General features: G+C 33.1%; 1 protein-coding gene across 1 annotated transcript; it reads left to right on the top strand.

The window, feature by feature from the left end:
* Positions 1–1,424: 1,424 nt before the first annotated feature.
* On the top strand, positions 1,425–3,104 carry LOC133806416 (UDP-glycosyltransferase 91A1-like). The gene has a single exon (XM_062244521.1). The coding sequence runs from the start codon at positions 1,510–1,512 to the stop codon at positions 2,887–2,889; it is 1,380 nt and encodes a 459-aa protein (XP_062100505.1). The 5' UTR covers positions 1,425–1,509; the 3' UTR covers positions 2,890–3,104.
* The last annotated feature ends 20,877 nt before the right edge of the window (positions 3,105–23,981 follow it).

Below are 23,981 nucleotides of genomic sequence, written 5' to 3' on the forward strand. Positions count from 1 at the left end.
TTATTTAAAAAGAGAAAATGAAAAAGTTAAGTTACACATACTTAAATCAATTATCATTAAAAATATCATTTACTTATTTTTTATTTTCATAGTCTCCTGTAAAATAGTATTATTTTGTTCATATATGCATCGTATAAAGTTTTTTTAATTTTTTTTCATATGCATAGTATAATGTTTTTTTAATTAAATACATATATATCTTTTAGATATCTTGTCTTTTTTTTAAAGAAAAATAATATGTGGTCTAGAAAGAAAAATTTATGCTATATAATTTGTTAGACAAGAATTTAATTAATTTTTAATACCAATAATAAAAATAAAGCATAAGTTTAATTTTTCTTTAATTTTAATAAAAAATACTTTAAAATTTTTTATGAAAAATACTATAATAAAACATACCAATTATTGGAAGAAACATAAAACTAAAAAAATGCTTCTACAAAATTATAAAAAAATATATATATTTTCCTGTACACTATTTGCAAATAAAGAAAAAATGTATACAGTAAGAGTGATACAATTTTAAAAAATAATATATTTAAATAGTTTTTTTTAGGAGAACAATATTATCAACTCATAAATTTTTCTTAAACAAATATACAATAATTTACCATTTATTAAGTACGTTGAGATAATGTCTATTATATATATGGATTTATAAAGAAAAATAAATAAATATACAATAATATACTATTTATTTAAGAAAAATAATATATTTTTTTATAGGAGACTATGAAAATAAACAAAAATGATATTTTTAATGAAATAATTAATTTAAACAGGTGTAACTTAACTTTTTCATTTTCTCTTTTTAAATAAATATATCAAACCTATTTAAATATATTAATAATTTACTTTTTTAATAATTAATATATATAAATTAATGAAAAAATATCAAAATTTAAAAAGAAGGGATACGAAATTTTAGACAACTGATTTTTTAATTAGTGAGTAGTGAGACAGGGTTGAGAGAGACAGATTTTTGTTCGGTCGCTATAGCGGTTATTGTCTATTTCACTTTTTTTTTTTTTGATGTTCCTGTCTGAAAAGAGAGAACAGTACGTACCTTCAATTATGATTATATTAATTATTGCCTTTCACATGTGAAAGAATAGTGGAATCAAATGTGAATAATAAGCAATAAGTGAAGTCGAATAAGATTTAACAAAATAAAAATTAATATTTTAATCAATTAAAAGGTTCAACGCAATGAAAGTTAGGTGAAAAGTTGTATTAATGTTAAGAAATCAATAATAAATTATATAATTAATTAAGTGAATTATTTTAATGAATGAAAATAATAATAATTTAAGCATATAATTAGATTATTGTTATTTTAATTAATTATAATTATATTTATAATTTTTTTTCCTTCAATAAAAGTAATAACTTTTCTATAAATTAATTAAAGCGTGCATGAAATACATTGATTAAAAAAAAACTACTCTTGAACGTCTATATAAATTACAAATATCTAATTCGAGCCAATTAATTGAAAGAAAAGCAATCATGGGTTCTTCAAGGATTGACTCGTCATTGGTCATGACAGAACAAAGAGATGTTAAGCTTCACATAGCTATGTTTCCATGGCTGGCCTTCGGTCACATACTTCCATACCTGGAGCTTGCTAAGCTTTTTGCTCAGAAGGGTCACCATATATCTTTCTTATCAACCCCAGGAATCATCCAACGCCTTCCAAAGCTCCCTCCAGACCTCTCACCATTGATAAACTTGGTCAAGCTTCCATTGCCTTCTTCAGAGTATAATCTCCCAAACGACAGCGAATCAACGTCGGACTTGCCCAGAGAAAAAGTTCCACTCCTCAAAAGTGCCTATGATGGTCTCCAAGACTCCCTCTTTGATCTTCTCCAGTCTTCTAAACCAGACTGGCTTCTCTTCGACTTTATGGCTTATTGGGTACCCGACAAGGCCAGAAGTATTAACATCCGAAGCGCCTACTTCAGTATATTCAATGCTGCCGCTTTGGGATTTGTCGGTGCCGAGATCCCTGATAGCCGCACGGAACCGGAAGATTTCGTCATCCCACCCAAGTGGGTTCCCTTCCCCTCAAAGGTTGCGTTTCGGAAGTTTGAGATTTCCAGAATCATCGACGACATTATTTCAGTTGGGTACCGCATTGCCAAATCGCTCAGAGGTTGCGACGTGGTGGCCGTTAGAAGCTGTTGGGAGTTGGAGTCAGAATGGTTAAACCTCATGGGACATATTCTCGGGAAACCCGTTCTTCCCATCGGTCAACTTCCGCCGGAACCATGTGTCGGCGAAGACGACGACAGCTGGAGGTCAATCAAGGACTGGCTTGACGTCCAACCAAAACGCTCTGTCGTATACGTAGCGTTTGGGAGCGAGGCCGTACCGAGTCAAGGTGAACTCAATGAGATAGCTCTTGGCTTAGAGCTATGTGGGCTTCCTTTCTTCTGGGTCTTAAAGGCTGATCTCAGTCCAGTGGAGCTTCCAACCAGGTTCGAGGGTCGAACTAGAGGACGTGGAATAGTGCGGAGGAGTTGGGCTCCTCAGCTGAAGATCTTGGGTCATGACTCGGTTGGAGGATTCTTGACTCACTCCGGGTGGAGTTCGGTGGTGGAAGCGCTTCAGTTTGGGATACCACTTTTGTTGTTGCCGTTCACAAATGATCAAGGTTTGAATGTGAGAGTTTTAGAGGAGAAAATGATTGGATATTCAGTGCCAAGAGATGAAAACGACGGGTCGTTTACTAGAGAGTCAGTGTCCGAGTCGTTGAAAATGGTGCTTGAGAAAGAAGAGGGGAAGCTTTACAGAGACAAGGCTAAAGAGATGAGTCCGATATTTGGAGACAAGGGTGCACAGAGCAAGTACGTGGATGATTTTCTTGACTACCTTAAACCTCATTGAATTGTTCGAATGATCGTTAAGTGGAGAAAGCTTTTCTACATGACCGGCCAAAAAAAAAAGTCAGTTGTGTAAGTCGCATGTCATATATATCCAAGGGAGCAGATGAATCACGCTGGAATTTTAGCACGATACACATTCCATATTGTCATTGGTTAAAGCTTTTCAAATGGCATGTTGTTATTTATTTCTTAAAAAATATATTTTCTTCTCATTTTTTTTTTTGTCAAAACTGGAAAAGAGATTTCTATTTATTTCTCTATTATTATATAGAATTTGTTTTAAAATTTTATATTTGACTATTTTTATTCATGAAAAGAGACCAAATCTCTACTGGTATATAATGTTTTTTAGCTTATATATGTATATTTTGTAAGTGAAGAAATTCAGACAAATATGGTCATAATTTTTTTTTTCCTGGCTGAAGAGTGGCCCATCAAACTTCGCGAACCCAAAGATAGATTAATAAGCGAAACCAACTTTGGCCTTGAAATTAAGGATGGTAGATTGCTTTGTAGTTGTTTAGGATCTGATTGTCCAGGTACCTCCAATATACATCTCCTTTCAACCCAGCTTTTTAAGCATAAATAGCTATATATTGATTTGTGAACCATATTGGTTGATCTAGGGATTTTGATGATATCCCAATTTCGAAGTATATATAGAGCAGAGTATTAAATGTAAAAAAATCTCACATTGAAAATATATAGAAACAATATATTTTTATAAAACAAAGAGTTACTTTATTTAATATTAATTGGCTGTATAATTCTTTTCGGAATATGCCATTCTTTAACTTGAGTAGATTGATCATTATCCTTGTTATTCTGAGTCAAAGCTTGGCTCATCTTTCCCTCTTCAACCAAAGTCTTTGGTTCCTGCTCATTAGCAACAGCAACAACCTTAACAGATTCTAACTTCTTCCCTTTTTTCTCAGTGTCTCCCTTACGACAATCAGCCATACTGTGTCCAAACCCCATACAGTTCTTACACTTCACCGGAAGCCATTCATAATCTATACTCTGCTCCACAAGTTGCCCATGTTCGTTTAGAAACTGAAGATAGGCCTTAAGCCATTTCGTTACTATAATTTCTGGGCTGAACACCCGGAGTTCAAGGGGTTAGTTACTGCCAGTTGGGAGAAGCCTTTGGCTGTTAGGGGTTTGAAATGTATCTATTACAAACTCATGAGGTTGAAACATAGCCTTAAGAAATTTAATAAGGCTACTATTGGAGATGTGGGGGCAGCTTATCTTGAGGCCAAAGCCAGATTTTCTGCTGCTAGACAGCAAGCTCAGGCTCACCCGAGGGATATCACTTACCAGGATATGGAGAAATCTGCTGTTGAGGTTTTAAACAGCAAAGAAAAGATGTATTTCAGTTTTTTGAGACAGCGGAGTAAGGTTAAGTGGCTTCAACAAGGGGATTAGAATACTTCTTTTTTTCATGCATTTTTTAAGAAAAGGAAGGTGGAGAACAGGATAGCTTATTTCGTTACTGATCAAGGTGTCATTAATGATAATTTTTCTGATGTTGTTGATCATTTTGTTAACCATTTTCGTGGTTTTATGGGTAGTAAAAGCTCAACCAATATGCGGCTGAATGTGGAGTGTATGGGAAAAGGAGCTAGGCTTGGTCTGGAGCAGCAGCTGGCTATCCTGAAACCATTCTCTAATAAGGAAATTAAGGAAGTTCTGTTCAGTATTCCAGATGAGAAATCCCCTGGGCCTGATGGGTATGGCTCGGGTTTTTTCAAAATAATGTGGCCTGTTTTAGGGACTGAATTTTGCAAAGCTGTTCAGGATTTCTTTGCTACAGGGAGTATGCCATCTGAATTTCATTCTATGATGATATCTTTAATCCCTAAGAAGGATAACCCCTCGAGAGCTGTTGATTACCGTCCTATTGCTTGCTGCTCTACAATATACAAATGCATCTCAAAACTGATGTGTTTGAGGCTTGCGGGAGTGCTTCCTTCCTTGGTCAACCAAAACCAAGGAGCCTTCATTAAGGGTAGATCCTTAGCTCACAATGTGATGATATTGCAAGATCTTTTAAAGAACTATAAGAGAAAGACAGTATCTCCTAGATGCACCATCAAAATAGATATTAGCAAGGCTTATGATACTGTTAACTGGGACTTTCTTGAGGCTTTGCTCAATGCTTACAACTTGCCTGAAAAATTTGTTCGATTGGTTATGATTTGTATTCGGTCAACTACTTATTCTATTACAATGAATGGGAGGGTGCAAGGTAGCTTCAAGGGTGAGAAGGGGTTGAGACAAGGTGACCCTTTATCTCCTTTACTCTTTGTCCTTATCATGGAATATCTTACCAGAAGGCTTCAGCTTGCTGCTTCCCAAACCTTATTCAGATATCATCCTTTATGTAAGAGTCTAAAGCTCATAAATCTCTGCTTTGTAGATGATTTAATTTTGTTCAGTAATGGCACTAGACAGTCAGTGTTAGTAATTAAAGAGGTGCTTTCTGAGTTCAGTAAAACAACAGGTTTGCATGTCAGTAAGGACAAGTCTCAGGTCTTTTTCGGTGGTGTCAATACTAATGAGAAGAGTGTTATTCTCAATGATCTTCAACTCACAGAAGGAGTATTTCCATTCCAATATTTGGGGGTTCCTCTTAGGCCAACCAAGTGGAAAGCTGAAGATTGTGGCATTATCATCAAGAAAATAAATCAGAGGCTGCATTCTTGGGCTAGTAGACACTTATCATTTGCTGGAAGAATGCAATTGATTCATTCTGTGTTATTTGGTCTTCGCAACTACTGGATGAGCATTTTTGTGCTGCCTCACAGTGTGACTAAGGAGGTTGAGAAAATGTGTAGAGGCCTTCTTTGGGGTGTTAATGGTAACAGGAGTAAAATTCATATTGCCTCTTGGGACAAGGTGTGTCTCCCGAAGTCTTATGGGGGTCTTGGATTCAGGAATGGGACAAAATAGAACCAGGCTAATCTTGCCAAGTTTATCTGGGCTATTACTGAAAAGAGTGACTTACTGTGGGTCAAATGGATCAATTCCATTTATCTTAAAGATGTCTCTTTTTGGTCTTATGAGCTCAAACCAGACACGAGCTGGTACTGGCGCAAGCTCTGTAACTTGAGGCTTCACTTTTCCTGTTCTGAGATTGCAGTAGCTGGTGGTTCGGGTAAGTTCAAGTCTTCAGCTCTGTATAACAGTTCATTAAATCAAACTCAAGTTTGCTACTACTTTAAAGCTGTCTGGAACTCTTATAATCTGCCTAAACACCAGTTTTTGTTGTGGCAAGTGGTGAACTCTCAACTTCTTACCAGGGATAATTTGATCAAGTTTCATCTTGATCTGGTTTCTTTGGACTGCCCTGTGTGTGGAATCAGTATTGAGTCACACGAGCATCTGTTTTTCAGCTGCAGTTTATCTGGTAAAGTAGTAGATCAGATCTTCATTTGGTTAGGCATGATTGCTTGGCCTAAGGATTTCAGCAGTTGGATCAATTGGGTGAATTTGAAAGTGGCTGGTTTGATTCACTATATCAATGTTGCTGTTCTTGCAGCAGTTATCTACTACCTCTGGATTAATAGGAATAGGTGTATTTTTTAAGGCTATTCCCATTCGGTTTCTCTTATTGTGAATGACATTAGAGATACAGTGAAGTATAGATTACTTTTTGTAAGAAATAGAAACTTAAATAGTCTTGAGAGAAATTACTTGTTGAGATTACTTATGTAATTTGTTTGTTCTGTTTGTTGGAGTTCCTGTTTTAGGAGCTTTTGGTGAGTTGGAGAGTGTATTAGTTCAGTTGATTAATGAAGTTTCCATTCTTCTTGATCAAAAAAAATATTAATTGGTTTTAAGATAAAACATCAATCCTAATTCTAGTGGCATTTTTCCCCTCAAATTTTAATATGGTATCAAGAGCAGGTTCGATTTTCGCTGCACTCTACTCTTGGTCTCAGTTTGGGACATTTCCAATATATATCGATTCGTATTGACCTATTTCGGACAACATATATACTCACAAATTTCTTGACCAACCTTGTGATGTCCTATATTCTCATAAATATCTTGAGTCAATCTTGTGGCATTCTATCAAATATTCACGTTCGGTCCTATTGTGTCTAAGATTGTTCATAATGTCACACTTTTCAGGCTGAGAAAGCGTATTAAATGTGAAAAAAAATCTCACATGGAAAATATATACGAACAACAATATATTTATAAAAGAAAGTATTACTCCACTTAACACTAATTAGTTTTAAAATGGAACCCTAGTCCTAGTGACATCTCACCTCAAATTGTAATAAAGAAGTTCATAAATGTTTTACTTTCATCTGCATACAACCCATCTCTTTTATTATAAATATCAGGATTAAAGAAGAAGAGATAGATACAGCGGTTAAGCCAGGACATAAGGCTTATAGCCTTTTACCAATAAAAAATATGGAACTTTTTCTTAATGTGTATTTTTTATTTTTTTAATATAAGAAAAACTTAAGACTTAAAATATACAAGCTTTTCTTTAGGAGTTGTGGTAATAGAGGATGAAGATGATGCAGGTGGGTAAGAAGAGTCAAATGAAATCTGCAGGTATTTTTAGTGACATATTTTAATTAAATTATCTAATAGTGTGAAAAACAAAATACATTTTAGATTCAAATTACTTGTGAGACCCTCATAAATGACAAATTTTATTTTAATATATAATTGTGTAGCCACTCGTACAAATAATTTCATTTCTCATATCCAAGGTGCTCTTGAAATTATTATGGTAAATTGCGGCTAAACTACTTCATTTGGGTTTGTTACAGTTAAATGCCCATTTTTCTTAATGGATAAAGTACCTAAATGTGCTAGAATAGTGTTTCGTTAATACCAATTGTTAAAAGCCCGTTAAATTGTCTTATGTGGCCAATATTTATTATTTAAAAAAAAAAGTTAATTAAATAGATAAAGAAAAAGAAATAAAATTAAATAAACTCAAGAAGAAATAAAATAGATAATAGGGAGAGAAGTGGAGAAGTCTACAAATGCTAAAACCTAACCCATATTTTGACCTTCTCCCAAAATTAAACCAAGATTTCGACTTCTCAATGGAAGTGCAAGTTTTCGAATCAACTAATACAGCCCAATTGCAAGTCGTAGGATTCCTCGGGACTATTCTCCATTCTTCTTATTTTGCTTTTGCGGAAGTATGTCTTTATTTTTTATGTTTTTTTTTCTAAAAGAGGTGTGTGCTTCTTGATAAAGATGATACTGAATTGTATTGAGAGTTGGTCCCTCTTCTTGACCATGTAACCTTGGTTTGGTCCCATCTTCTTATTATGGGTTGTCTTTTGCTGTATATATTGCATTATTTAGAACTTATGGGGGTATACGTAATAAAGTTGATGTTTGTAGGATTTATTGGTGGGGTGGAGTGTCGTTCATTTGTATTTATTGGTAGGGAATCTTTTTGGTCAGTGGGTACACATGAGGTTTGTGACTAGTTTTTGTTAAATGGTTTGCTTTATGTTAATGTTTTGGCATTTTAGTAGTGGTCAGTGAAGTCCATGACCCTCCTACCCAAGTCGAAGCAGAAGAAGAGTCTTCTCTTGTCCAAGAGATTTTACCCTTAACTAATACTGAAGATGGATTCATTTTTGAAGAAGATGAGTAGGCACATAATGTACAAGAAGAAAGACAAATGGATATGCTACCAGATGGAAATTGTGCCCTTAAAGCAATTGTAGATGACAATGATTTTAATAAAAAAAATGAATGAATTGAATTATTGTATATATGTAGCTTATATATTATATTATTGTTAATAATATTAAATAAATATAAAAAAAAATTCTCAAGTTTATCTATGTGGTCTTAAAAAGAATATGATACCTTATTTGAATTTCTAATTATTAACTAATTAAAATAAAAATACATTAAAAATCAAATCCCATTTTCAGGGATAGTGCCACATGCATAGGACTTGAACTGCTCTATGTGTGTAGCACTAGTGATGTGATCAGTTATTTGTTTTTTATTTTATATTTAATTAATTAATAAAATATTTTAAAATGGAATGTAATAAGACTTTGTCTTTTATCATTATTATTATTAAAGATGATTATTTTTTATTTATTATTATTGTGATAATAATGTCTATATATATTCTACATGATAGAAAATAAGAACAAGAAGTTTTTACAGAGGAGAAAAAACTATCATATTTTTCACAAAAGAAAAACCCTTTCTCTCTAGCCTATAATCAAGAGTCTCATGTGTTAAGAATATGTTTTATTCACAAAATTGATTGTTGTTCTCTATGTACCGACTCACATATCTTGAGGGGTAGAGAACGTCTTGGAAGATCTAGGTGTGAGTACTCTAGTGAGGATAGGAAGACCGAAATATATACGAAAAGATTCAAGGATTCTTGATAGGCTATAAGAGGTAAATCATTTCGTAGTATTTTTCCATATACATATTGTATATTGATTAACATATTGCATATTAAAGGATCCTCATAAAAAGTTGTTTATATATATGAAGAAAAAAATTGTTGTATACAATACTACCATTACCGCAATTTCTGATGTGCACTAAGAACTGTTCCTAACAATTGGTACTAGAGCCATCTTTAATCCCTGCATGTGGTAATTACTGTGTGGGTATCATATGTATTTTTTATATTATGTGTAATATATGCATGGATGGATGTTTATGTATGAATCGTTTATGTTCTTAAGGGTTGATGTTCATGGTGTTTTTGGGTTAGGAAAAGTTCTTAATTTTTTTTTCTAGATATACAAAAATTGTAAGCCATTTTGGGCATAGGAATTTTGTAATTAATTTATTTAAATTCTGGATAAATTTTTGTAATGGCCCAAGCCCCGAGCACGAATTCCGAGGCCCAAGTTGCTGGCCTATACCACGCCGAGCCACCGCCTGCGCCCAGTGCCCCTGCGCGCCTGTGCCCAGCGCCCCTCGCGCTTGCACCCCACGACTCTTGCGCACCTGCACCCAGCACCCCTGCGCGCCTCTCTGCCTGCACCCCACACCCTTGCCAGCCACTCATGCCTGCCAGCTGCCGCCCACCATTGACACACCTATTAGGATTTGTGTCATGCATACCCTAATGAATGTGTAATTATCCATTTGGCCCTGTTTAAGCCCAATATACTTAAAAATGTTTTAATTATAATTTTTAGTTAATTGTGGTGAGTCCAAATTCCAATTGGGCCTCAATAACTTGTTGGGTATTAAAACCCAATGTTTGACTATTTTAAAGTTGTTTAAAATAATTAAAAGATTATTTAATTCATAATGGATAATTAAAATGGTAATGGCCCAAAGACTAAAAGAGGTCAAAGATCAAATGAGTTGCTCTTTATTAGGCCTTAGTTAGTTTAATTATTTTTGTGTATTTTTTGCAAGTGTTGTAATTTTATAGAAGTACCCAAAGCACCCAACCCCCATTTATTTATTTTCTTGAACATGATTAAATTGTTTAATACTTTATCATGCATAATAACATACCATACATATTACCCACACAGTACATATTAAGCATTTTTTTTAGAAATATGGTTAGGATTGATTATATGTTTTTATTTGATAACTCATATGATTGATTTAGTCTTAATTAGTTAAGATGGTAAAAAGAATTTAAAGTTGTTTATTTTCTTATTTAATAAAATTGTTTTATTAAATAAAATGGTATTCTATTTAAAAAGGCAAAATAAAATCTAGGGCACGATTATTTATTTTGCATAATTGGATTAGTATTTATTAGAATATCAGTTGGTAAAATTAATTTAATTAGGTTTACAACCAAATTGAAAAATATTGATTTTGAGAAAAACACAATTTTAAAATAGTGATTGGGATATGGAATTATGAGAATAAGTCACATGGTCTCCATTATTGATTGAACACCGAGAGGCATAGGAAGGGCCTCGTGTCGCTTCTGTTTGCGGCCTCCCTAAGGAAATGCTTCCGAATATGTTTATTTTATCTCAAGGTTGACTTTTCATAAGAGAATAAGATTAGTGATGTATTTCAAGTTGGACTGACCCTAAGGCACACTCTTGAGTTAAGTCATTGATCGAAAAATATTGGGTTACACTTCGAATATGTATCTAGGCTTTCGAGCACGAATAGTGCATCTTGACCAAACTAACGGTAATTCATATGTCAAAAGAGAAAAAAGATTTTTTAAGTTTTCACTTATAGAGTTGAGATCTTGTCTCAAGATTAATTTGTGATTAGTCTGACCTACCCTAAGGCGGTCCATTAATTTTCAAATTAATCTATCATGGACTAGTAATTATTTTTTGTGTGTTATTTTATGTGTTGCATTCATGTATCATATTTACTATTCCAAATATAAACTAATATTTATTATATACATTAATTCATTATATTTTATTTATTTAATTTTCAGCAATGTGTCCAATCCAAACCCTACAAATGCTTTACTTGCTAATGAAAAATTGACCGGTGATAACTACATGAAATGGAAATCAAACACGAACATTGTTTTGATATGTGAAAAGCACATGTTTGTCCTTAATGACGAATTTCCTGAGGTTCCTGCTCTCACTGCTGCCAAAACTGCTATAGAGAAGTATGACAATTGGATCTTATCTAACAATAAGGTCAAATGTTATATTCTTGCTAGTATGAGCGATGTGCTCAGAAAAAAGTTTGAAACTGTTGAAACAGCCTATGAGATTTGGGAATCTCTAAAATGCATGTTTGGCCAGCAATTTGATAAGTGTAGACTGTTAGGAACGAGTTTCCTAATACGCAGCAGAATGGTGGTGGGTTGGCCCAGTGTACAACAAAAAAAATTGTAACATATTTAAACTACCTTTAAATATGTGGATCCATTAATATACATACATTAATCATAAGCAAGAAAAGAATAGAAAACATACATCTTGATGCCTATCAAGTGTCCTTGCTATCTTTTCGTTATTTGAACGAACTTTCTATCCAAGTTGTTCCTAGGTACTCACACCAAGATCTTCCACAACGTTCTCTACACCTCAAGAAGTGTGTGGACACTTAGAGAATAAAGGATAATTAATTTCTGATTCTACTTGATGTACTCAAGACGTGAAATCAAGATAATAGGTCTGAGATTGGTTTTTTTTCTTTTTTAGGGAGAGATAGAAAAGTATCGTTCTTTTCTTTTAGAGCGAATAACTGTCTCTCTTCTTATTTTCTCATAAGTCTAACTTAAATAGAAAATATTTAATTTTAAAAAATAAATCTATAACCAATTTACAATTTATCTTTTAATTAATTAATTATCTCATTAATGAAAATATAAAAAAAAACTAACTTTTGAATTTTTCATTAATTAATTAATTAAATAAATAAAATTGAAAAAATATATTCCTGAAAACTGTGTAGTACATGCCACACACAGTCCATGGACATGTATCACCCTATATTTTAGGGATATTTGATTTTTCCATAATTATTTTATTATTTATTCAAACTACATTATCAGATAAAAATCCAACAACCTGATAATTCAAATTTGAATTAATTATCTGTTTAACTAATTATCAAATATAATTAATTATTTGAATAAATATCAATCTTTTAAAGTCAAATCCAATTTGAACTTATCAGATTATTATTATCTCCCACTCAAATAAAGTTATTTAATTAATTCAACCAATTATTTAAAACCAATTTAAATTTCGAAATTAAATATTTAATTTATTATAATTTTGAAAATAAATTTAATTATTTAATAATTTCAAAAATTACATAATAATTAAATATTAATTAATTTTGTTAATTACAACTAATTTATAATTAATTAATTAATCACTATTATCACACAATTGCATATTTGGCCTGAAGAACAAATTTCTTCTTAAATATGTCTTTCAACCATTTTTCCATTTATATCAACTCTTGTCTTGAATATTGTTGATAGAGCCGTTGTTGGGACCTATGAACCTATAATTCCAAGCTCCAATGAATTTGAGATTATTAATTAAACTCTTTAATTAAATAATCTTATTATATTAATCTCATGAAAACTCCACTGTAAATATGAGACTGCACTCTTGTAATTATAGACATTTCATTTACTGAGTACTTTATAAAATAAAGCATCCATTGATATAATCATTACAAACAAATTAACCCTCTAATAATGGTTCATAATTAATCGGGAATAAAATTACTGTTTTACCCTTTTAATTATATCTTGTTTCCTTAAGTACCATTGACTTTACTAGTGAAGGTTAATTCATAACTAAATTATGAATTTGAGCTCAATAACCTTTTCGTCCCAAAAGTCAACCCTTAAGAGAACCATTATTCAATCTCTTACGAGAAGGTATAGATTCCATATCTGTATACTATGTCCCCAGCCATTTACATTAATGAGTTTTCAAAACAAAAGTTTCTGGCCTGATCATTCTGACAGACCCTAACGAGTGAATCAAAGAAATCATATAACATAATCAGGAGTTCGTAGTAACTTCAGGATTAAGATCTATTTGTATATGATCATCAGTTGTTATATTTAATTAATACTTCAAAACGGTATTTAACTAAGTATTAATAAACATTTCTGGTCCAGTTCTATATATTCTCTAATATATAAAGTACATCCACTGAAGTGTCCTACTACACTAGTGATCCGGATCTAGATCACATGTATTCATAATAATAGTGGATCGTACTTGCAGTAATTAATCTAAAGATTCCTTAACTTTATTTTACTGCGAACTATTCAAGTTCATTTATCTCAAACACAATCCTCCCGTACCAATACCTGTTTGAGATCACATATATCACATAATAATATATTCCATAAAATATATGCATAATAAATTCAATTTATTTATTTCTTAAAACAATGTTTGCTACATATGCTTTTAGGGCACAATTCCCAACACAGACATGATGCTACTTGAAGCTCATGAATATGAAAATGAAGAAAAATATTTCTATCAGAGAACATGTCCTAGACATGATCAACATATTGCATGATGCAGAAATCCATGGTGCGACTATTGATCAGAGAACTCAAGTAAGTGTAATACTTGAATCTCTCACACCAGCTTTTGCAGCATTCACTACCAACTATGTTATGAACAAGTTGTAGTACAACATGACCCAACTGCTGAATGAGTTGCAAACTTTTGAGGCTCTAAAAAAAAGTTCCACTAATGTTGAGGAGGCAAATGTTCCTAAATCCAAGCCTTCCTCTTCAAATGGTAATTCGAAGAAAATGAAGGGTGGCCAAGGAAAGGACAAGAAAAAGGACAAACAACCAGAAAAGACCAACAAGTCTTCCGAGAAGAATAATTCTACTATGGTGTTTACTCTTGGGGTGGAGCTGTGATATGGGAAAGCATAAAGCAGTCTGCAATCTCAAATTCCACCATGGAGGCTGAGTACATAGCCACGTAACAAGCAACAAACGAAATAGTCTGGCTAAAGAAGTTCTATTCGGATCTTGGTGTTACTCCAGAAATGGATAAACCACTTGTGTTGTTTTATGACAATACAGGAGCGATAGCCAACTCGAAAGAACCTCATAGTCACAAGAGGAGTAAGCATATAGAAAGGAAGTATTACATTATTCGAGAATACGTGGCCAAGGGAGATGTGAAGGTTATGAAGATTGCATCTGAAGACAATCTTGCAGATCCATTTACAAAGACACTACCAAAAGCTACATTTGATAAGTGTTATATTATTTTATAATATAATGTAATATTATATTATATTATAATATAATGTTTTAGATTAAATAAATGTGACAAAGAGTGTCACATATTGTAACATATAATAGAGAGTTACAATATTTAGATATATCCAAATAATGTAACATATTTGGTGTTACAAATTTGTAACTTCCAAATATTGCCCTTTATTGTGTAAATTTGTTGTTACACAATATTGAGATGAATTTCATAAAGCCATATGTGATATGGTTGTTAGAGATATGATTTTAATCCCAATAATGTGTTTTGGGAGTTACAAAATCATTTGGGAGGGTTTGGAATCGTTTGGAAAAAAAACACATTTTTTAGTGTTGAAAATGGTCGGTGGCCGCGGCCACTAATATCTCTGGCCACGACCACAGGCTAAAACTAACCATTTTTTCATTTTTTTTTCAATCTTTGTTGAGCGGCTCAAAAAACCCAAATAACTCTCAAATCTCATTTTTAATTCCATATTAATCCAATTAAACATTAGTAACAGCCATGGGGGTTGGTGGAATTTGAAATTCAAATGGTGTCTCTAAACTCTATAAATAGGAGCCTATAGCTCACTTGAAAGATACAATGTTTCTATCCATTAGAGCACTTTGCTAGAAACACCTTGAGGCTTGATAATTCCAGAAAGCTTTTCCAATATCTGAGAGAGATCCCTTAGTGCTTGAGTTAGGGGGGAATAAGCTTTTGGACAAAGGTTTTAAACCTTGCTCAAGTTGGTGATCCCCAACCCTCTTCACTTAGGTTGTGTAAGTGAGAGTTTTCTTGTATTTCTGTTCTCTATTATATTGTATTGTTTTCTTCTTATTCTCTTGTTCTTTTTACTTGTATTTCTTGTTCAAGAGTTGTAATCTTTTCTTTTCTTTTGTTTCAAACACTTTACTTTATTTGTAACCTTTTGCTTAGAGTTGTATTTTACTATTCTCTTCTTCTTCATCATCTTCTTCATTTTCTTTGTTTATTTGTAATTTTCAATTATAGAGTTGTAACTCGTTTTAATCAATCATTATTTATTTGTAATATATGGCATAGAGTTGTAATTTATTATTATTTCCATTGAGGCAAAATACATATTTTCCTAACAATAAGCATATCAAAGAAATATGATTAGTAGAATTAAGGCATTAGTTTCAATTAGTGCAAGTGGGAGTTTGTTGGGGCTTTATGCCCTAATTAAAACTCAATTTCTTTGTAATCTCATTTATTATCAAGAAAAGAATAGAAATCATTTTTCTGACTTGGCCAATCACTTTGCTCACATGTTTTATTTCCATGATTATTTGTTTAATATAAACTTCTATTAAATCTCGAGATATAGCTAATCGTGTTTATAGTGACGTAATCACAGTGGAATATAAATATGATTATATGTTCAAATATAAGTTAGTCCTATGATTAGTCAGTGCACAAGATTTACACTGACTTGCCAATTTACGATATGTTCTACTTACACATTACAGTGTTCTGTTCTTTCTAGAACATTAGCAAAGTAGATAAAATCGGATGTATTTGTTACATCGGACTGGACAGATATTGACAGTTGATAGGATAAGTAAACATACCGTTATTATCTATTCTAGTCATATCATATAGTTGACCATGGGTCAATTCAATCTCAATTATGAGTGGTTAGTATTCTAACTGATTGTATTATTTGAGTTCTTTAACCTGTTCGTTACCATCTTACTCTACGGATTAGCCCATACTTACATATTGGGAACTCGGTAGTATAATTGAGTGGGAGTGTTAATCATAGATATGAACATCTATAGCTTCTGATGAAGAAGTGAAATGATGGTTTCCTTTTAGTTTGGTTCAAGGTGTTAAATGATAGAGATCTCATTTCAGTAATTAAATTAGTTTACTGATATATCATTTACAAGGAACTAAGTGTTTTAAGGATAAAATACAATGAGGGGTAAAATGGTATTTTAGCCCTATCTCATTGTAGACCGTCTATAGAGGATTGAGTGACAATTATGGTTGTAACAATGGATAATTAATATCGTATATATATTTATTATAGAGCGTTCTATGAATTCAAGAGTGCAATTCCGAGTCTATAGTGGAGTCATGAGGAATTAATAAGTTAGTAAATTTATTTGTTAGATTTATGATAACTTATTGGAGCTTGATTTCATATGCCCATGGTCCCCACTGTACCTTGGATAAAATCATCTAGATAGTCTCAATTAATTGATTTAATTATCAATTAGAATTATTAAAGTTGACCATGTCAATTTTGGATAGTTTCACAGAGTTATACAATTTATAGAGGAAAAGAGAAATTGTGGTAGATTTATCAATTAAGATAGATTGGTATATAAATTAATAAGTAAGTTTAAATCAATGTTCAAACTATAAATAATTAATTTGATAAAGGATTTAAATAATTAAATCAATAGAAAATAATACATGCCTTGATTTTAAGTCCAACGGACTTATAATTAAATGAGAAATTTCACAGGCCTAAAGCCCATGATAATTTCAACCTAGGGGTGTTAATTGACTATTATTTTATTGATTTTTTTAATTAAATAAATGATCTAAATGAGTCTATAAAAGGAATGTTAAGTGAGAGTTGAAATAAGATGATAGACACTGGAATTCTGATAGGTTTTAGATTCTCTCTAAATATAAGTATTTTTCTATGCCTTATTATTCTTTTCTCTTCTTCTCTCTGTATCTATCTCATGTGTTGAGAATTTTCCACTCTAGTCTAGGTGATTCCAAGGAACTTTGGAAGGCTGTGAAGAAAATTGAAGATCAGTTCAGTTTCTTGGTAATACTCTGCGATAGAAAGGATACAAGGGTTAAAGAAACTGAAGGAAGGACTCATTCATTCTGCTGCGTATAATGTAATTATTCTTATCATTATTTCTCTTTGAATTCAATTTTAGAAACATGTTCTAGCTTGTCTCATATTAACTTGTTTAATATTAGATCTACATGAAAATAAATAAAGATCATGTATAAGTTTTCCCAACAGTTGGTATCAGAGACTTTGGTAATCTTTATTTTCATGCATGAACGTGTTAAAAATTGAATTATTTGATGTGTTTGAATAATTGGATGGATTTCATGTGTAACGTCCTGGATAGCCAAGACTGCTACACTGTGTATTTATAAAGGTGCAGGACTTGCTAATCAAGTCAAATAGTTAAAAACGTGTATTCTAAATTCTTTAGAGTGCTAGGGTTAAAAGTTTTTGGTCTCAAAAGATACTTACCATATAATTAAATATTTACATATGGGATCCCAAAAGAAATAGCGATTAAAAGTCTATTTACAAAATTTCCAGTGTATAGACAACCACCAGCCTCTCTAAAGGAAAAACATACGTTTATGGTTTTCCTGTCCCTATCTCCCCTCAACCGTGGCGGCTGAGTAGCTGTTCATGTACATTCTGCCCTCAGAGCTCTCCAATCACGGCTGATCAAGCTTGCCCTTGCCTTTACCTGTACCACGTAGCACCCGTGAGCCAAGGCCCAGCAAGAAAACATATCATATTACATAACAAGCAATAATAATATTTGGATACCCCTTTAAGCACGTTCATACACCTAACATACCACAATATTCACAAAGCATGGAGATTCAATAAAAAAGTCAGCTAATCATCACCCAACTATTCAGCATAACAACCCACCAAACAATAATAGCAAAAAAATCATATTATAATCAAGGTTGACAGTTAAGGTCGCACCCTCTGTTTACCCCACTCACTCCGGCCCGCTTAAACCGAGCTCAGTGCATAACAAGCTGTCCTCGGCTACCAGTGGCCGAGCCGTGCCCTATGCGCTAGTGTAAACTTCGGCACTTTAGGCCATTGGTTTACTATTTACATGGCATAATACCATCCTTTACAAAGCATACAGAATAGGGAACCCTTAGTCCCATAATAATACCACAACCGGGTGCAGTTTTCTTACCTTTAATTTCCAAGTTCAATGATTACTAGCGACGCCTCTCGAGCACGATTTGCTTCCCAAGCTCTAGCTTAACACCTAGTCACAATCAAGATAGGGAGCACCATTAATGATTGCGTTAATATTTCCAGGTGGAGTTCTAGCTTCCGGGACATCAAATTCCACCAATCACGGTGGTGGAATTGATCCCGAGCACCCTAGGTTAGGTTCTCGCTCTTAGAACTCCCAAAAGATCAAAAATATTCTTAAGGGCTGCGGCCCCTGAAACCTAGCCACGACCTGCCCTTGAAAACAGAGGCTAAGCCTCTCTGAAGACAGACACACGCCGCGGCCCTGCCCTGAGGCGCCGCGGCGCTTCCCCACTGCAGAGCCTCCTTGGCTCTTCCTTGCTTCGCAGGGCCGCAGCGCTCTAGAACAGAGTCGCGGCCCAACCCTTCGTGCCCAGAAAATCCACCATTTCTAACATCCTAACCTTATTCAAAACCACCCCAAAGCACCCTAGTTCCAAAACCCATTAATCACAAGACTTTTAACATGATTCTAATAGCATAATCCAACAGAAATCCAGCTTAAAAACCCATCAAAATCCCATTTTGATTTCTGAAACCCAGCAACTAAAGAACTCAAAAACCAGTCATACAAACTTAGAATTTAAGCTCTAAACTACAAATTGAAGCTTACCTTCCTTGATGAATCACCTCCTTAACAGGTTCCTGAGCTAAAATCCAAGCTTCTCAGCTTTAATTCAATCCTTAACATCAAAACCATAAACACTTTTAATACCTAGCCAAAACTCAGAGTTCTAAAGCTCAAGAATGAGATTCAATTCTTACCTTGATCCTGGTTGAGTGTCCCTTAGTCAGAACTAGGCTAATCCTTCATAAATTCATCTTAAACACAAAATTTCCAGTTGAGTTTTCCTTAGATTTCTGTAGTTTTCTTAAGAGAGAAACGAGAGAGAAGAGAAGGAGGGGAGGGCAGAAATGGGTCGGTTTGTGTCTTTTGTTCTATTGCTTTCTATTAACTTAGTCTAATCTTAGCCTGTTAAGTCAATCCCGAGGCTCGGGGTACCGGAAACATCCCCGAGGGCAAAATGGTAAAATTCCCCAATATTCCCGCCTAGGCTTCCTAACCTCGAATATTTCTCCATATATTTATTTTCATAACCCGATCACCCAAATAATCATCTATATACCCGAATCACCCCTTGACTTGCCCCAAGTCAAATATTAAGCCCCGTTGTGACTTCCCGCTAGCTAACTCCCTCGGATCGCCTCGAGTCGCACGCTGCATACTTACCCACATAATAATGTGGTTCTCACAAATATAACATATAATCACATTTACATTCATATATCCATACAAACATGTTTATCATATAATCTCACATTAACTTAATAATTACACACATAAGTCAATTATGCCCTCCTGGCACACTAATCAAGGCCCTTAAGCCATATTAGTGATTTTGGGTCGTTATATCATGATTTTATGAAGCATATTGAATTTTATGTGATTATTAGCAATTTTAGGTTAATTTGTTATGTTTTCTATGCCATTAATTTTTATATATGATTTAGTTTGTGTAAAACATGTTAAAAATTAATTAGAAAATAGTTTTGGTTTGGAAAATTGCACAAAAAAAATTTCGAATTTTTTTTTGCCTGGCTGCCCCACAAGTGCGCGCGCACCAACGCGTGCGTCATCCAGCCATTGTGCGCGCGCCTCCTCAGCAGCCAGCAACCACACGATGAACAATACCATGAACAGTACCCGTGGTACCGTTCATTCAAAAAAAAATTAATTTTTTTAAATTAAAGAAATTAAAATGTGAAAATTGATTATTTATAATCAAAGCCAAAAATATCATATTTGTTTTATCATTTAATTTTTTTTTTTTAAATAAGATATTTTTGTTTGTTGAGATTTAAATAATTAGATATTTTTACAAAGATTCAAAATCAAATTTTAAAATAGACTAACAAATTAATTTTAAATATTTTAATATATTCAAATATTAGAATTAAGATATCAGAAATTTAAGATATTTTCTTTTAAATACTTGTTATTTTTATTAAATCTTTATTTGAAAATATAAATATCTGTTTATTCTATGGTTTTTAATATTTAAATTATTTAAAAGTTAGATATTTTTATGGATTTTTGAATTTTTTTAACTGTTTTGAGATATTTTAGGGTTGTTATAACTATAATATATATTTTTAAATGGTTAAAATATTAGCTTATTGTTGTAACAACACAAGATATTTTTTGAAAAACAGTTAAGATATTTTTTCAACCAATTAATAAAATATTTTTTTAATAAATGGGATCTAAATTAACTTTGGTTAATTGTTGATAAATCCTATTTAAAGTAAATTGATGTTTTTTTTCAAATTAACCTAAACCAAAGTTGATTGTTGATAAATGAAATTTAAATTAACTATTGTTAATTGTTGATAAATTTCATTTAAATTGACTTATTTTTGTAAAAATTTAATTAATTTGAATTTTTGATCAATTCTAGATAATTAATTGTGATGTTTTTGCAAATGAAATAAATTGTGGTATTTTTGCATAATTTCATAGACTTGCTCATATCGTAACATGATTAGGCCCATCCAATTATAACATGTGTGTTTGCACTATATGTGGTATTTTTGCAATTGGGCTTAGATGCATATAGTGGCCCGTATGTTTGTAAGATATATGGATTTTGCCAAATAAAATATTCATAAAATGATAGGTTTTATTTGGGCCCATTAGAAAATGTAAAGTTTAAATTCCTCTCTTGTGGGTGGTTTCACTTGTGAAGGCTCATTTGCTTTGCATGACTATAGTGGACCTAATCAATTTATAACAATTAATAAAATGAAGGTTTAAATTCCTGTCTTTTGGATCTTGTATGGAAGTTTGTGGGTCTTTTGTAGTGGGAACGACATACTGGACCCAACCCTCCTCCATACAAGCCCAATTGTTAAGGCCCATTTATCTGAGTTGGACTTAATTGTATAGGTTCATCATATTAGTTAAACCTAAATATTGATTAGCAAAAAATTAATTCTAAATTAATTGAATTTGTTTCAATGTGACACTTTAGAATTAATAGAAAATTATAGGACTTTGGTTTTAAAAATTTAATCTTTTCAATTTTTTGGAGAACCAAAGTCATTAATTTTCTAAAAATAAATAATAAAAATACTATTTTTAATTTTATAATGAGCTTATTTTAAGAATAATATTCGATCTCCACCGTTGGTTTAACAATGTCAATAGCTTAATGGTGCCTCGAGAAGCTTTGATTCATCCCCTACGAAAGGTGTTCATTAGTTATTTTGACAAGGTTAGATTTTGAAAGATAGATAATTATATGTCAAATTCTACTAGACTCACCCCTATGGTGACTACTAGGACTAAATCTGTGATTATCGAAACCGTGGGTCTAGCTCATAAAATAAGAGATTTTTTTTTCTTATTTTGATCGAATAGTAGGTTGTTAATATTGGTGTCCATTATTAAATAAGTTTACAACTTTATTTAACTAGTGATATTTTTTACTCTTGCCAACTGGGACAAGGATATCATAGATTTGTTAAAAATCTAAAGAAATACAGATATGATTATTTTGGTATTTTTTTCTCATATCTTACATACTTTTGGTATATGTTGTGCTATTTCTTGAAATTTGTGTGAATATGAGTTTTATTGAGCAAATGTGATTGATTTCTATTTTATTGATAATTGGTAGTTTTAAATATGGTTGTGTCTACTCCCATCCTTTCTAAACTTTCGATGGAGAAACTCACTGGAGAAAACTTCCTTAAATGGAAGAAAATTATCAACATTGTGTTGATTGGTGACAACTCCATGTTCGTCATGACCGAGGAATCCCCGGAAGTTCCAACTGAAGGAGCTACCAAGTCTGTGAGGGATACGTATGAGCGTTGGCAGGCGGCTAACAACAAGGCGCGATACTACATGTTGACTAGTATGGTTGACACTCTCAAGACAAAGATGGAGAATGTCGAGACGTCCTATGAAATCATGGATCGGCTCCAAGACATGTTTGATGCCAAGTCAACATAGACTCATTTTGAGGCCACCAAGAAATATGCCAATGCTCGGATGACACCTTCTCAACATGTCCGCGATCATCTGATAAAAAAAACAATCTACTTTTAGGAAGCTGGACTGCATGGAGCAACAATAAATGAGGAAACTCAAGTTGGCTTAATCCTCAACAGTCTTTCTCCAACTTTCCTACCGTTCACCACCAACTATGTGTTGAATAAAATCATCTATGGTCTGACGCAGCTCATGAACGAGCTTTAGACTTTTGAGTCTATCATGGGTGGACCAAGTAAGGGAGGAGAGACAACTACTACTACTGCTATTGATCCAGCTAAGGCTGAAGCTAACCAAGCTTCGTCTTCGAAAGCTGGAAACAAGAGGAAAGGTGGACAAAACAACAACCCCAAGCCTGCAAAGGCTGCAAAGACGAGTGCACAACCAAATGCACAAACGCCTAAGGGGAAGAACAAGAAAAACAAGAAAGGTAAAGGTAAGTGTTTTAACTACAAAGAGAAGGGGCATTGAAAACAGGATTGCCCCAAGTTTCTAGCAGTGAAAAACAAAGGTAATGATTATAGTTCATTTATCTTAGAAATATGTGTTTTAGAGAATGATAAATTCATTTGGATTATTGATTCTAGATCTACTAACCACGTTTGCAACTCTTTACATCTTCTTGAATCGTGGGAGGAAGTGGACGAAGGCGGCTTAAAGCTTAGAGTTGGGAACAGAGCATTCGTTGTGGTCCAAGCTAGAGGAAGATCTCGTCTGAAGTTCGGAAATAAATTTTTAATTTTAGATGATGTATTTTTTATTCTGAATTTTAGTAGAAATTTAATTTTAGTGTCCATGTTGCAATTAGAATAATTTGTTATGACTTTCGCAAGTTCTAATATATCTATTTCTTTCAATGGATCACAATTGTGTATTGCATATTTGGAAAACGGGCTTTATATTCTGCGACCTAATGAACCCCTCGCTCTTAACAATGATTTATTCAAAGTAGCTAAACCTAGGACCAATAAACGTCAAAAGACCCATACCGATAATATGACGTATTTATGGCACTTGACACTAGGTCACATTGGCTATGATAGGATTCAAAGACTTACAAAGGACGAGCCTTTGAGAGAACTCACCTTAGGTGAATTACCTGTCTGTGAATCCTATCTAGAAGGCAAGTTGACCAAGTGTCCATTCTCTGCAAAGGGTGATAGGGCCAAAGAACCACTTGGACTTGTGCATTCAGATGTTTGTGGACCTTTGAATGTACAAGCCAGGGATGGTTTTGAGTATTTTGTCACTTTCATTGACGATTACTCTAGATACTCATGTCTTTACCTAATGCATAGGAAATAAGAAAC

The sequence above is a fragment of the Humulus lupulus genome, chromosome 1, assembly GCF_963169125.1.
Source record: "Humulus lupulus chromosome 1, drHumLupu1.1, whole genome shotgun sequence".
NCBI classification, from domain to species: domain Eukaryota; kingdom Viridiplantae; phylum Streptophyta; class Magnoliopsida; order Rosales; family Cannabaceae; genus Humulus; species Humulus lupulus.

What these genes read in the sequence shown, in the direction of transcription:
- LOC133806416 (XM_062244521.1), top strand. Translation starts at nt 1,510, where the DNA reads ATGGGTTCTTCAAGGATTGACTCGTCATTGGTCATGACAGAACAAAGA.